Source organism: Oncorhynchus mykiss, chromosome 13 (assembly GCF_057628025.1).
Source record: "Oncorhynchus mykiss isolate SJ-2025 chromosome 13, ASM5762802v1, whole genome shotgun sequence".
Lineage (NCBI taxonomy): Eukaryota > Metazoa > Chordata > Actinopteri > Salmoniformes > Salmonidae > Oncorhynchus > Oncorhynchus mykiss.
In genome coordinates this window covers 71,354,020-71,370,308 of record NC_143034.1, presented here as the reverse complement: position 1 = coordinate 71,370,308, position 16,289 = coordinate 71,354,020, and the positions used below count along the sequence as shown (strand labels likewise).

The 16,289-nt window shown below is 43.7% G+C and overlaps 1 protein-coding gene across 1 annotated transcript; it reads left to right on the top strand.

Moving 5' to 3' along the window:
* The first annotated feature begins 7,737 nt into the window (after positions 1-7,737).
* On the top strand, positions 7,738-15,174 carry LOC110487088 (proton channel OTOP2-like). Its single transcript, XM_021559012.3, has 6 exons — positions 7,738-8,433; positions 11,459-11,595; positions 11,721-11,779; positions 11,980-12,107; positions 12,472-13,343; positions 14,150-15,174. Exons 1-6 carry the CDS (start codon positions 7,968-7,970, stop codon positions 14,318-14,320), a joined length of 1,833 nt encoding a protein of 610 aa, XP_021414687.3. The 5' UTR covers positions 7,738-7,967; the 3' UTR covers positions 14,321-15,174.
* Positions 15,175-16,289: the final 1,115 nt, after the last annotated feature.

Below are 16,289 nucleotides of genomic sequence, written 5' to 3'. Positions count from 1 at the left end.
CTATATACAGTAGAGAGGCTATATACAGTAGAGAGGCTATATACAGTAGTGAGGCTATATACAGTAGTGAGGCTATATACAGTAGTGAGGCTATAACAGTAGAGAGGCTATATACAGTAGAGAGGCTATATACAGTAGAGAGGCTATATACAGTAGTGAGGCTATATACAGTAGAGAGGCTATATACAGTAGGGAGGCTATAACAGTAGAGAGGCTATATACAGTAGTGAGGCTATAACAGTAGTGAGGCTATAACAGTAGTGAGGCTATATACAGTAGAGAGGCTATATACAGTAGAGAGGCTATATACAGTAGAGAGGCTATATACAGTAGTGAGGCTATATACAGTAGTGAGGCTATATACAGTAGTGAGGCTATAACAGTAGAGAGGCTATATACAGTAGAGAGGCTATATACAGTAGAGAGGCTATAACAGTAGTGAGGCTATAACAGTAGTGAGGCTATATACAGTAGAGAGGCTATAACAGTAGAGAGGCTATAACAGTAGTGAGGCTATATACAGTAGAGAGGCTATATACAGTAGTGAGGCTATATACAGTAGAGAGGCTATAACAGTAGTGAGGCTATATACAGTAGAGAGGCTATAACAGTAGTGAGGGTATAACAGTAGTGAGGCTATATACAGTAGAGAGGCTATAACAGTAGAGAGTCTATAACAGTAGAGAGGCTATATACAGTAGAGAGGCTATAACAGTAGAGAGGCTATAACAGTAATGAGGCTATATACAGTAGAGAGGCTATAACAGTAGTGAGGCTATAACAGTAGAGAGGCTATATACAGTAGAGAGGCTATAACAGTAGTGAGGCTACAACAGTAGTGAGGCTATATACAGTAGAGAGGCTATATACAGTAGAGAGGCTATATACAGTAGTGAGGCTATATACAGTAGAGAGGCTATATACAGTAGTGAGGCTATATACAGTAGTGAGGCTATAACAGTAGAGAGGCTATATACAGTAGAGAGGCTATATACAGTAGAGAGGCTATAACAGTAGTGAGGCTATAACAGTAGTGAGGCTATATACAGTAGAGAGGCTATAACAGTAGAGAGGCTATAACAGTAGTGAGGCTATATACAGTAGAGAGGCTATATACAGTAGTGAGGCTATATACAGTAGAGAGGCTATAACAGTAGTGAGGCTATATACAGTAGAGAGGCTATAACAGTAGTGAGGCTATAACAGTAGTGAGGCTATATACAGTAGAGAGGCTATAACAGTAGAGAGTCTATAACAGTAGAGAGGCTATATACAGTAGAGAGGCTATAACAGTAGAGAGGCTATAACAGTAATGAGGCTATATACAGTAGAGAGGCTATAACAGTAGTGAGGCTATAACAGTAGAGAGGCTATATACAGTAGAGAGGCTATAACAGTAGTGAGGCTACAACAGTAGTGAGGCTATATACAGTAGAGAGGCTATATACAGTAGAGAGGCTATATACAGTAGTGAGGCTATATACAGTAGAGAGGCTATATACAGTAGAGAGGCTATATACAGTAGAGAGGCTATATACAGTAGAGAGGCTATATACAGTAGAGAGTCTATAACAGTAGAGAGGCTATATACAGTAGAGAGGCTATAACAGTAGAGAGGCTATAACAGTAATGAGGCTATATACAGTAGAGAGGCTATAACAGTAGTGAGGCTATAACAGTAGAGAGGCTATATACAGTAGAGAGGCTATAACAGTAGTGAGGCTACAACAGTAGTGAGGCTATATACAGTAGAGAGGCTATATACAGTAGAGAGGCTATATACAGTAGTGAGGCTATATACAGTAGAGAGGCTATATACAGTAGTGAAGCTATATACAGTAGTGAGGCTATAACAGTAGAGAGGCTATATACAGTAGAGAGGCTATATACAGTAGTGAGGCTATATACAGTAGTGAGGCTATATACAGTAGAGAGGCTATATACAGTAGAGAGGCTATATACAGTAGAGAGACTATAACAGTAGCGAGGCTATATACAGTAGAGAGGCTATATACAGTAGAGAGGCTATATACAGTAGAGAGGCTATAACAGTAGTGAGGCTACAACAGTAGTGAGGCTATATACAGTAGAGAGGCTATATACAGTAGAGAGGCTATATACAGTAGTGAGGCTATATACAGTAGAGAGGCTATATACAGTAGTGAGGCTATATACAGTAGTGAGGCTATAACAGTAGAGAGGCTATATACAGTAGAGAGGCTATATACAGTAGAGAGGCTATAACAGTAGTGAGGCTATAACAGTAGTGAGGCTATATACAGTAGAGAGGCTATAACAGTAGAGAGGCTATAACAGTAGTGAGGCTATATACAGTAGAGAGGCTATATACAGTAGTGAGGCTATATACAGTAGAGAGGCTATAACAGTAGTGAGGCTATATACAGTAGAGAGGCTATAACAGTAGTGAGGCTATAACAGTAGTGAGGCTATATACAGTAGAGAGGCTATAACAGTAGAGAGTCTATAACAGTAGAGAGGCTATATACAGTAGAGAGGCTATAACAGTAGAGAGGCTATAACAGTAATGAGGCTATATACAGTAGAGAGGCTATAACAGTAGTGAGGCTATAACAGTAGAGAGGCTATATACAGTAGAGAGGCTATAACAGTAGTGAGGCTACAACAGTAGTGAGGCTATATACAGTAGAGAGGCTATATACAGTAGAGAGGCTATATACAGTAGTGAGGCTATATACAGTAGAGAGGCTATATACAGTAGAGAGGCTATATACAGTAGAGAGGCTATATACAGTAGAGAGGCTATATACAGTAGAGAGTCTATAACAGTAGAGAGGCTATATACAGTAGAGAGGCTATAACAGTAGAGAGGCTATAACAGTAATGAGGCTATATACAGTAGAGAGGCTATAACAGTAGTGAGGCTATAACAGTAGAGAGGCTATATACAGTAGAGAGGCTATAACAGTAGTGAGGCTACAACAGTAGTGAGGCTATATACAGTAGAGAGGCTATATACAGTAGAGAGGCTATATACAGTAGTGAGGCTATATACAGTAGAGAGGCTATATACAGTAGTGAAGCTATATACAGTAGTGAGGCTATAACAGTAGAGAGGCTATATACAGTAGAGAGGCTATATACAGTAGTGAGGCTATATACAGTAGTGAGGCTATATACAGTAGAGAGGCTATATACAGTAGAGAGGCTATATACAGTAGAGAGACTATAACAGTAGCGAGGCTATATACAGTAGAGAGGCTATATACAGTAGAGAGGCTATATACAGTAGAGAGGCTATATACAGTAGTGAGGCTATATACAGTAGAGAGGCTATATACAGTAGCGAGGCTATATACAGTAGAGAGGCTATAACAGTAGAGAGGCTATATACAGTAGAGAGGCTATATACAGTAGAGAGGCTATATACAGTAGTGAGGCTATATACAGTAGAGAGGCTATATACAGTAGAGAGGCTACATACAGTAGAGAGGCTATATACAGTAGTGAGGCTATATACAGTAGTGAGGCTATATACAGTAGAGAGGCTATATACAGTAGAGAGGCTATATACAGTAGAGAGGCTATATACAGTAGAGAGGCTATATACAGTAGAGAGGCTATATACAGTAGAGAGGCTATAACAGTAGCGAGGCTATATACAGTAGAGAGGCTATATACAGTAGAGAGGCTATATACAGTAGAGAGGCTCTATACAGTAGTGAGGCTATAACAGTAGAGAGGCTATATACAGTAGAGAGGCTATAACAGTAGCGAGGCTATAACAGTAGAGAGGCTATAACAGTAGAGAGGTTATATACAGTAGTTAGGCTATATACAGTAGAGAGGCTATATACAGTAGAGAGGCTATATACAGTAGAGAGGCTATATACAGTAGAGAGGCTATATACAGTAGAGAGGCTATAACAGTAGCGAGGCTATATACAGTAGAGACGCTATATACAGTAGAGAGGCTATATACAGTAGAGAGGCTATATACAGTAGTGAGGCTATAACAGTAGAGAGGCTATAACAGTAGCGAGGCTATAACAGTAGAGAGGCTATATACAGTAGAGAGGCTATAACAGTAGCGAGGCTATATACAGTAGAGAGGCTATATACAGTAGAGAGGCTATATACAGTAGTGAGGCTATAACAGTAGAGAGGCTATATACAGTAGTGAGGCTATAACAGTAGTGAGGCTATATACAGTAGTGAGGCTATAACAGTAGAGAGGCTATATACAGTAGTGAGGCTATAACAGTAGCGAGGCTATATACAGTAGTAAGGCTATAACAGTAGAGAGGCTATATACAGTAGTGAGGCTATAACAGTAGTGAGGCTATATACAGTAGTGAGGCTATAACAGTAGTGAGGCTATAACAGTAGTGAGGCTATATACAGTAGAGAGGCTATATACAGTAGAGAGGCTATATACAGTAGTGAGGCTATAACAGTAGAGAGGCTATATACAGTAGTGAGGCTATATACAGTAGAGAGGCTATATACAGTAGTGAGGCTATATACAGTAGGGAGGCTATAACAGTAGCGAGGCTATATACAGTAGAGAGGCTATATACAGTAGAGAGGCTTTATACAGTAGTGAGGCTATATACAGTAGTGAGGCTATATACAGTAGTGAGGCTATATACAGTAGTGAAGCTATAAACAGTAGCGAGGCTATATACAGTAGCGAGGCTATATACAGTAGCGAGGCTATATACAGTAGTTAAGCTATATACAGTAGTGAAGCTATAAACAGTAGCGAGGCTATATACAGTAGTGAAGCTATAAACAGTAGCGAGGCTATATACAGTAGCGAGGCTATATACAGTAGCGAGGCTATATACAGTAGCGAGGCTATAAGAGTAGCAAGGCTATATACAGGCATCGGTTAGTCAGGCTGATTGAGGTAGTATGTACATGTAGGTATGGTTAAAGTGACTATGCATATATGATGAACAGAGAGTAGCAGTAGCGTAAAAGAGGGGTTGGCGGGTGGTGGGTGGCTGGACACAATTCAGATAGCCCAGTTAGCCAATGTGTGGGGGCATTGGTTGGTCGGCCCAATTGAGGTAGTATGTACATTCATTTATAGTTAAAGTGACTATGCATATATGATAAACAGAGAGTAGCAGCAGTGTAAAAGAGGGGTTCGGGCCTTCCTCTGACACCGACTGGTGTAGAGGTCTGGAAGGTATGAAGCTTAGCCCCAGTAATGTACTGGGCCGTACACACTACCCTCTGTAGTGCCATGCGGTCGGAGGCCGAGCAGTTGCCATACCAGGCAGTGATGCAACCAGTCAGGATGCACTCGATGTTGAAGCTGTAGAACCTTTTGAGGATCTGAGGACCCATGCCAAATCTTTTTAGTGCAACAGGTATACAGAGATGACCAGTTTACAGAGGAGTTTAGAGTGCAATGATGTGTCCTATAAGGAGCATTGGTGGCAAATCTGATGGCCGAATGGTAAAGAACATCTAGCCACTCGAGAGCACCCTTACCTGCCGATCTATAAATGATGTCTCCGTAATCTACCATGGATAGGATGGTCAACTGAATCAGGGTTAGTTTGGCAGCTGGGTGAAAGAGGAGCGATTACGATAGAAGAAACCATGTCTAGATTTAACTTTAGTCTGCAGCTTTGATATGTGCTGAGAGAAGGACAGTGTACCGTCTAGCCATGCTCCAAGTACTTGTGTGAGGTGACTACCTCAAGCTCTATATCCTCAGAGATAGTTTGACTGTTGCTGGGTGTTATCGGCCACTATCAGCACCGGCCTGTACCCTAAATGCCCTAAGCTCTCTCCTGGCCCCTTACACTAAGTCTGAATTTGTCCTGCTAGGTAACCTACGCTGGGACATACTTAAACCACCTGACCAGGTCCTAAAACAATGAGACTCACTAAATCATTCTCAGATTATTACCAATCCCACAAGATGTGACTCCAAACACCCAGAAAAGGCTACTCTCCTTGATGTTATCCTTACAAATAGTCTGCTCAGTGAAACAACCTGTCCTGCTTTGTCATAGACTCTTGCTAAAAAACTTTATTGAGCAAGTCTTCCTTCATGACCTGGCCTCTGTAAATTGGTACAGAATCAGCTTGATCTCCTCTGTCAAAGATGCTTGGACCTTATTTTTTGACATTTTCAGTGGTATCGTTAACAAATATGTGCCCATAAAGAAAATAAGAATTAAAAACAGGTTCAGCCCCTGGTTCAACCGTGATCTGGTAGAGTTACTCCACCTCAAGAATTCTATTTGGCAAATCGCTCAGCACAAGCATACTCAGGCTGACTGGCTCTCGTTCAGGCAAATTAGAAATAAATGCAGTCAGGCTATCCGGAATGTTGATGATGTGGTTGTTACTGACAAGGAGCACATGTCCCTTAATGTTGATGATGTGGTTGTTACTGACAAGGAGCACATGTCCCTTAATGTTGATGATGTGGTTGTTACTGACAAGGAGCACATGTCCCTTAATGTTGATGATGTGGTTGTTACTGACAAGGAGCACATGTCCCTTAATGTTGATGATGTGGTTGTTACTGACAAGGAGCACATGTCCCTTAATGTTGATGATGTGGTTGTTACTGACAAGGAGCACATGTCCCTTAATGTTGATGATGTGGTTGTTACTGACAAGGAGCACATGTCCCTTAATGTTGATGATGTGGTTGTTACTGACAAGGAGCACATGTCCCTTAATGTTGATGATGTGGTTGTTACTGACAAGGAGCACATGTCCCTTAATGTTGATGATGTGGTTGTTACTGACAAGGAGCACATGTCCCTTAATGTTGATGATGTGGTTGTTACTGACAAGGAGCACGTGTCCCTTAATGTTGATGATGTGGTTGTTACTGACAAGGAGAACATGTCCCATAATGTTGATGATGCGGTTGTTACTGACAAGGAGCACATGGCTGAGCACTTTATCCACCACTTCATTCCTTTTAAGATGACACCATCTATCTTTTCATATATGTGCAAATCTTTCTAAAACAGAAAATGGACACAATTCAATATATCAGTCAACGAGGAGGTAAGAATATAGTCTGTAAGAACATGTTGAAGGCTGGATGTATTGGCTGAAGATGACTGAACTGCTCCCTTTTCATTTGTTTGTTTTATTTAACTAGGCACGTCAGTTAAGAACACATTCTTATTTACGATGACGGCCTAACCCAGCCAAACCCGGACGACACTGGACCAATCGTGCGCCACCCTATGGGACTCCCAATCACAGACGGATGTGACAGCCTGGATTCAAACCAGGGACTGTAGTTACACCTCTTGCCCTGAGATGCAGTGCCTTAGACCACTGCACCATTCAGGATAATTCATTTAACAGGTGTGGCCGTGCCTCTTAAAAACTTGATCTGACGTCTCTAAACAAGTGATGTATTTTATAGGGATAATCAAGGTGGTCAGCTGATTTGCCTAAGGTGTTTGTCTTCGATTTCCTGTCAACCTCAGGGCCATTCAGAGTCATAAAGAAAGGGGGTGAACAGATGAGCTATTGTCCCTAGTGGCCTTTATGGCCCCATCATATAATGAAGCCAACATTCCAGCTCTGTTAAACCACTTCAGGACATGAAGGGTGATGCTGGTTCCTGTGTTAATGTGTAATTGTAAATTACCCCCCATTGTGGTCTATGGTTCGTATCCCTCGTGGTCTATCGTTACAGCAGGAGCATGATGGGTGGGGCACTGCTTCTGATGATAAACAATGTCATATCCCTGATGGGCTTGACATTGATGATGAAATGAGGTTAGAAGTTGGGTTACGGGAAGGAGGGACCTCCTTATACAGGCAGAGCCTTTGAGTGGATGGTTAGGTGTTCACACAACTCTGATCAGAACAGACATACTTTCTGAACTCATTAGATTTTCTACCTTTGGAAAGGATATGACATTTTGAACAGAGCGAGCTTGGATTGTAACAAATCACAAACAAACTGTGGACTAGACCTTTGCAGAATGAGAAACATCATGCACTTGACCTTTGGCTTCTTTTCATGCAAATCCAGCAAGATGACATCTGAAGCTGAGATGGCAGTTGAGGAGGGCTACATATCCCCCCCGCCCACCAGGCCCACCCTCCCTTCCACCCAGTGTTCCATCCACTTGGGAGTCCAGGCGGGGAGTATGAGGAGGGGGAGCGACGTCTTCCCGACCAGCAGGGGCATGGTGAGCGAGAGGGGCCGTAACCGCAGCTGGCTACTCTCTAGCATCATCACTTTCAACGTCCTGATCCTAGGTATTGCTCTGGTCAGTGGCAGTGTCTTCAACAACGTTAAGATCAACGCCATCAACCTGCAGATCTTCCTCATCGTCCTCATCATCCTCACCACTGCCTGGATGCTGTACTACACCATCTACACATCCAGGGAAGATCATGCCGTGCTCTACAAGGATAGCTATGCCGGGCCTGTGTGGCTCAGGGGTAAGAGAAGACACTTTTCTGATCTTCTTGGTCTACAGCTGCTAAATTACAGAAACTTTTCCAGAGTTCACAGTTTTTGTTTTTCCCCTGAAAATCACTGGAAATGAATAATGTCTCCCTCTGTTAAAATCACTGGAAATTAATAATCTCTCCCTGTGTTAAAATCACTGGACATTAATAACCTCTCTGTTAAAATCACTGGACATTAATAATCTCTCTTTCTGTTAAAATCACTGGACATGGTATCCAAGAGTACATCTGACTCTGGGGAAGTAGTTGGCCCTGGCCTGCTGCTGTTTTTCCTAGCCACCGTGCTTCTACAACTGCATTGCTTGCTATTTGGGGTTTTAGACTGGGTTCCTGTTCAGCACTTTGTGACATCTGCTGATGTAAAATGGGATTTATAAATACATGTGATTGATTGAAGTAGATTAAGGGCCTCATTGCCAAAATGCCGGAGCATCCATTTAATAATATTTATTTCTGTTAAAATCACTGGACATGAATAATCTCTCTGTTAAAATCACTGGACATGAATAATCTCTCTGTTAAAATCACTGGACATGAATAATCTCTCTGTTAAAATCACTGGACATGAATAATCTCTCTGTTAAAATCACTGGACATTAATAATTCCTCTTTGGATTGGGGAAGAGTTCTATTCTAATAGGATATTGTTACGAATCCCTTTTGGCCCGACAGTCTAGGGGAGATGGTATTGAGACCCGTAACATAACTCAAGCAAATTCTAATAGTGACAAAGTAAAAGTGAGAGCGAAATAACCAGGACAACTGAAATCTACCGTCAAACTCAGGGTTTATTAATAAACACACGGTAATGGGGGGAGCAGGAAAAGGGGCTGAGCTGGACCCAAGGAAAGAAACAATAAGCATTCAAAAACACCCCTAAACTAGACTAGCCTACTTTAACAACAGCTAACTAACTAACCAAAAATACAGTGGGTGGTCCGCCCAGTTCTAACTAGTGTATTTAACAAAGTTCACCTACGAGTAGTGTATGCCCATGGGCGACTTGTCTTAGTTTCCCCTTTTCCCACCAGCAATCAAACACAAACACCATAACCAAAAACAATACTCACAGGTGATGACAAAGTGCTATGGAGGTGCTCAAACAAAAGAGAGGTCAATACACAAAGAGAGAGTGAAACAGAGAGACCTACTGACATGGCATTACAGAGAGATTGAGCTCTAGAGCAAACAACTGATGGGGTTTTTAAACCAAGGGAAATTAACTGTGATTGGGAAAAGGAGAGAAAAGAACACAGGATACACACACAGGATACTGGTGTCCGTAACAGACACAGTGCCTTGCGAAAGTATTTGGTCCCCTTGAACTTTGTGACCTTTTGCCACATTTCAGGCTTCAAACATAAAGATATAAAACTATATTTTTTTGTGAAGAATCAACAACAAGCGAGACACAATCATGAAGTGGAACGACATTCAAACTTTTTTAACATATCAAAAACTGAAAAATTGGGCGTGCAAAATTATTCAGCCCCTTTACTTTCAGTGCAGAAAACTCTCTCCAGAAGTTCAGTGAGGATCTCTGAATGATCCAATGTTGACCTAAATGACTAATGATGATAAATACAATCCACCTGTGTGTAATCAAGTCTCCGTATAAATGCACCTGCACTGTGATAGTCTCAGAGGTCCGTTAAGAGCGCAGAGAGCATCATGAAGAACAAGGAACACACCAGGCAGGTCCGAGATACTGTTGTGAAGAAGTTTAAAGCCGGATTTGGATACAAAAAGATTTCCCAAGCTTTAAACATCCCAAGGAGCACTGTGCAAGCGATAATATTGAAATGGAAGGAGTATCAGACCACTGCAAATCTACCAAGACCTGGCCGTCCCTCTAAACTTTCAGCTCATACAAGGAGAAGACTGATCAGAGATGCAGCCAAGAGGCCCATGATCACTCTGGATGAACTGCAGAGATCTACAGCTGAGGTGGGAGACTCTGTCCATAGGACAACAATCAGTCGTATATTGCACAAATCTGGCCTTTATGGAAGAGTGGCAAGAAAAAAGCCATTTCTTAAAGATATCCATAAAAAGTGTCGGTTAAAGTTTGCCACAAGCCACCTGGGAGACACACCAAACATGTGGAAGAAGGTGCTCTGGTCAGATGAAACCAAAATTGAACTTTTTGGCAACAATGCAAAACGTTATGTTTGGCGTAAAAGCAACACAGCTGAACACACCATCCCCACTGTCAAACATGGTGGTGGCAGCATCATGGTTTGGGCCTGCTTTTCTTCAGCAGGGACAGAGAAGATGGTTAAAATTGATGGGAAGATGGATGGAGCCAAATACAGGACCATTCTGGAAGAAAACCTGATGGAGTCTGCAAAAGACCTGAGACTGGGACGGAGATTTGTCTTCCAACAAGACAATGATCCAAAACATAAAGCAAAATCTACAATGGAATGGTTTAAAAATAAACATATCCAGGTGTTAGAATGGCCAAGTCAAAGTCCAGACCTGAATCCAATCGAGAATCTGTGGAAAGAACTGAAAACTGCTGTTCACAAATGCTCTCCATCCAACCTCACTGAGCTTGAGCTGTTTTGCAAGGAGGAATGGGAAAAAATGTTCAGTCTCTCGATGTGCAAAACTGATAGAGACATACCCCAAGCGACTTACAGCTGTAATCACAGCAAAAGGTGGCGCTACAAAGTATTAACTCAAGGGGGCTGAATAATTTTGCACGCCCAATTTTTCAGTTTTTGATTTGTTAAAAAAGTTTGAAATATCCAATAAATGTCGTTCCACTTCATGATTGTGTCCCACTTGTTGTTGATTCTTCACAAAAAAATAGTTTTGTATCTTTATGTTTGAAACCTGAAATGTGGCAAAAGGTCGCAAAGTTCAAGGGGGCCGAATACTTTCGCAAGGCACTGTATCATTCACTATACCTAGGCAAAGTTTTACATTCACCCATTGTTTTTAATGAGTGAGATTATTTCTACTTGGATTTCATTGTTTTTTTCTCTAGGTGGACTGGTGCTGTTTGGCTTATGCAGTCTGATTATGGACGTGTTTAAGATTGCTAACTACGTAGGCTACCTGCACTGTGACTCTGCTGTGAAGATAGCGTTCCCTGTCGTACAAGCTGTATTCATACTTGTCCAAGTAAGAACACAAGTTCTGACATCTCAAATGGAGCTTCCATTAGGCGATATGACATTAAGGAAACCACTGAGGGATTTGGCTGGTGAGAAAAATGCAAGTATAGGTGATCATTGTATCTTTCTCAGACATACTTCCTCTGGCTCCACGCTAAAGACTGTGTACAGCTACAACGGAACATAACTCGGTGAGGGTAACTAACTGCTACTGTATAACTGAATGTATTACCATTTAATTATGTAAATTGATGGTTGGACATTTAACATTCCCCTTGGGAAGCATAAAGTCTTATTTATTATGTTATGTTATATTCTATTCTTACAGAATTAAATAGGATATACAAATAGTTAGTATTCTGTTCTGAACTCCTGTGTTTCCGTCTTGAAGCTGTGGGCTGATGTTGACTCTGTCTACCAATCTGATGTTGTGGATGGCAGCAGTCACAGAGGAGTCCATACACCAGACTGTTGTTCCACCAGAGGACGACAACAGCACACATTCCTATGACATCAGAGGTAGAGAACATTGTGTTGTTGAATCTTCTCTCTAGAAAATCTAAGTGAAATACTACAGGGTTGGGTTCAATTTCATTTCAATTCAGTATGTAAACTGAAATGGGAATTCCTTGTTTAAGGGTTCAATTCCATTTCAATTCAGTATGTAAACTGAAATGGGAATTCCTTGTTTAAGGGTTCAATTCCATTTCAATTCAGTATGTAAACTGAAATGGGAATTCCTTGTTTAAATAAAGGATCAATAAAATAAAATACATTATTAGTTTACTTTCTGAATTTACTGTATTTAAATAGAATTACCGAAGCCTATGAAATACAACCAACCAACATAACAAAACATCACCTCAGATTGATTTTATTTCAGCCCCTGGTGGATCCAGCAGCTGTAACTGCAGCCACTCTGCCTGTGCTGTCTTAGAAAAGGCCTATTACTACCTGTACCCCTTCAACATCGAGTACAGCCTGTTTGCCTCGGCCATGGCCTACGTCATGTGGAAGAACGTGGGCCGCCTGGTAGACGAGCACAATCACCACGCGCTCCATTTCCGCCTGAAGGACGTGCTGGTGGGGCCTGCGGTCGGGCTGGTCATGCTGGTGGCGGGCCTGGGAACCTTCGTCATCTACGAGGTGGACGTGGAGTCGGGGGACCCGGGGAAACGTGACACGGCGCTGGTGATACACTACGTGATGAACACGGTGGCTGTGACTCTCATGTCCGTCTCGACCGTGGCTGGTTGCGCCATCTACCGGCTGGACCAGAGGGACCACGTGTCGGGGAAGAACCCCACACGGAGCCTGGATGTAGGCTTGCTGATCGGCGCCTCATTCGGACAGTTCACCATCTGTTATTTCACCATCGTGGCTGTGGTGGCAACGGGGGCCGAGGGCCACCTCAACGCTCTCAACCTGGCTGTCTCCCTGCTCACTGTGATCCAGCTCTGCCTGCAGAACATCTTCATCATCGAGGGCCTGCATCGTGAGCCCTTCCACGAAGACATGCACCGGGCCTCTGTATTCACAAACCCATACGTCCTTCAAGCCCAAGCCCATAGAGACATACACAACCTCCCAGGGACATTCATGGAGACCAAGACGTCCCCGGCCCTCACAGTTCACAGTATGCATGTTGCTCCTTCTGCTCCTTCTAGCTCCCCCCTTCCTCAGCGCCATAGGCTGACCTGGAAGAGGAGGGCCCTGAAGGAGATCTGTGCATTTCTGCTGCTCTGCAACATCCTTGTGAGTAGCCTACTGAGTACCCACCACTGTCCTTTTCAAAATGGCTCTTTTAAAGGGCTTGTTAACCTAGGATGTTGTCCTTTCATCCCAAACAGTTTTTATTAAGTTTGGATAAAACTAGGGCCTCCTGAGTGGCGCGGTGGTTTAAGGCACTGCATCACAGTGCTAGCTGTACTGCATCACAGTTCTAGCTGTGCCACTAGAGATCTTGGTTTGTGTCCATGCTCTGTGGCAGCTGGCCGCGACTAGGAGACCCATGAGGCGGGGCACAATTGGCCCAGTGTTGTCTGGGTTAGGCCGGCAGGGATGTTCTTGTCCCAACGCACAATAGCGACTCCTGTGGCGGGCCGGGAGCAATGCACGCTGACACGGTCGCCAGGTGTACGGTGTTTCCTCCGAAACATTGGTGCGTTTGGCTTCCAGGTTAAGTGGGCGTTGTGTCAAGAGGCAGTGTGGCTTGGCTGGGTTGTGTTTTGGAGGACACACGGCTCTCGACCTTCGCCTCTCCCGAGTCCGTATGGGAGTTGCAGCGATGGGACAAAACTGTAACTACCAATTGGATACCACGAAATTGGGGAGAAGCATTTGGAATAAACGTCAACACCCTAGGTACTTCGAAAATAAGATGAAACTGCTGATCCATCATTTAAAGTAAAACAAATATATGTTTCCATAACTTGCTCATGAGCCAAATGGGGTTACTAGTTATTTCTACCGTACAATACATCATAGTAGAGTATGATCCTAACTAGTATGTTTAAGTTGAAAGATTGGACTGAACATCTTTACTCTGTTTCCGTTGACAGCTCTGGATCATGCCGGCGTTTGGCGCCCGCCCCCAGTTTGACAACACGATTGGAGCAGAGTTTTACGAGTTCACCATGTGGGCGGCTGTTGTGAATATCGGACTCCCCTTCGGAATCTTTTACCGTATGCACTCAGTCGCCAGCCTCTTTGAGGTCTTCCTAACCTCATAAGCAGGCGAATTACAGAAACAATTCTGAACTATTTTTTTGTATAATATTTTGTATTAAATATTATAACATGTTTTATTTTATTCCCACAACAAATACAAATGTATACATATGAACAACCATTTACAGCCGCACAGAAACAACAACTACATCTCACCTGCCCAGACCTGCATGCTCACATGCCCATCCCTAGAACAACAACTATGTCTCACATGCCCATCCCTAGAACAACAACTACGTCTCACCTGCCCAGACCTGCATGCTCACATGCCCATCCCTAGAACAACAACTACATCTCATCTGCCCAGACCTGCATGCTCACATGCCCATCCCTAGAACAACAACTACATCTCACCTGCCCAGACCTGCATGCTCACATGCCCATCCCTAGAACAACAACTACATCTCACCTGCCCAGACCTGCATGCTCACATGCCCATCCCTAGAACAACAACTACATCTCACCTGCCCAGACCTGCATGCTCACATGCCCATCCCTAGAACAACAACTACATCTCACCTGCCCAGACCTGCATGCTCACATGCCCATCCCTAGAACAACAACTACATCTCACCTGCCCAGACCTGCATGCTCACATGCCCATCCCTAGAACAACAACTACATCTCACCTGCCCAGACCTGCATGCTCACATGCCCATCCCTAGAACAACAACTATGTCTCACCTGCCCAGACCTGCATGCTCACATGCCCATCCCTAGAACAACAACTACATCTCATCTGCCCAGACCTGCATGCTCACATGCCCATCCCTAGAACAACAACTACATCTCACCTGCCCAGACCTGCATGCTCACATGCCCATCCCTAGAACAACAACTACATCTCACCTGCCCAGACCTGCATGCTCACATGCCCATCCCTAGAACAACAACTACATCTCACCTGCCCAGACCTGCATGCTCACATGCCCATCCCTAGAACAACAACTACATCTCATCTGCCCAGACCTCCATGCTCACATGCCCATCCCTAGAACAACAACTACATCTCATCTGCCCAGACCTGCATGCTCACATGCCCATCCCTAGAACAACAACTACATCTCATCTGCCCAGACCTGCATGCTCACATGCCCATCCCTAGGACAACAACTATGTCTCACATGCCCATCCCTAGGACAACAACTACGTCTCACCTGCCCAGACCTGCATGCTCACATGCCCATCCCTAGAACAACAACTATGTCTCACATGCCCATCCCTAGGACAACAACTACGTCTCACCTGCCCAGACCTGCATGCTCACATGCCCATCCCTAGGACAACAACTACGTCTCACCTGCCCAGACCTGCATGCTCACATGCCCATCCCTAGAACAACAACTACATCTCATCTGCCCAGACCTGCATGCTCACATGCCCATCCCTAGGACAACAACTACATCTCATCTGCCCAGACCTGCATGCTCACATGCCCATCCCTAGAACAACAACTACGTCTCACCTGCCCAGACCTGCATGCTCACATGCCCATCCCTAGGACAACAACTATGTCTCAACTGCCCAGACATGCATGCTCACATGCCCATCCCTAGAACAACAACTACGTCTCACCTGCCCAGACCTGCATGCTCACATGCCCATCCCTAGAACAACAACTACATCTCATCTGCCCAGACCTGCATGCTCACATGCCCATCCCTAGAACAACAACTATGTCTCACCTGCCCAGACATGTATGCTCACATGCCCATCCCTAGAACAACAACTATGTCTCACCTGCCCAGACATGCATGCTCACATGCCCATCCCTAGAACAACAACTATGTCTCACATGCCCATCCCTAGAACAACAACTATGTCTCACCTGCCCAGACATGTATGCTCACATGCCCATCCCTAGAACAACAACTATGTCTCACATGCCCATCCCTAGAACAACAACTACGTCTCACCTGCCCAGACCTGCATGCTCACATGCCCATCCCTAGAACAACAACTATGTCTCAC

What these genes read in the sequence shown, in the direction of transcription:
- LOC110487088 (XM_021559012.3), top strand. Translation starts at nt 7,968, where the DNA reads ATGAGAAACATCATGCACTTGACCTTTGGCTTCTTTTCATGCAAATCC. An exon ending in CGGGCCTGTGTGGCTCAGGG is followed by an intron (nt 8,434 to 11,458) that starts GTAAGAGAAGAC and finishes TTTTTTCTCTAG; the next exon opens with GTGGACTGGTGCTGTTTGGC. An exon ending in TGCTGCTCTGCAACATCCTT is followed by an intron (nt 13,344 to 14,149) that starts GTGAGTAGCCTA and finishes TTCCGTTGACAG; the next exon opens with CTCTGGATCATGCCGGCGTT.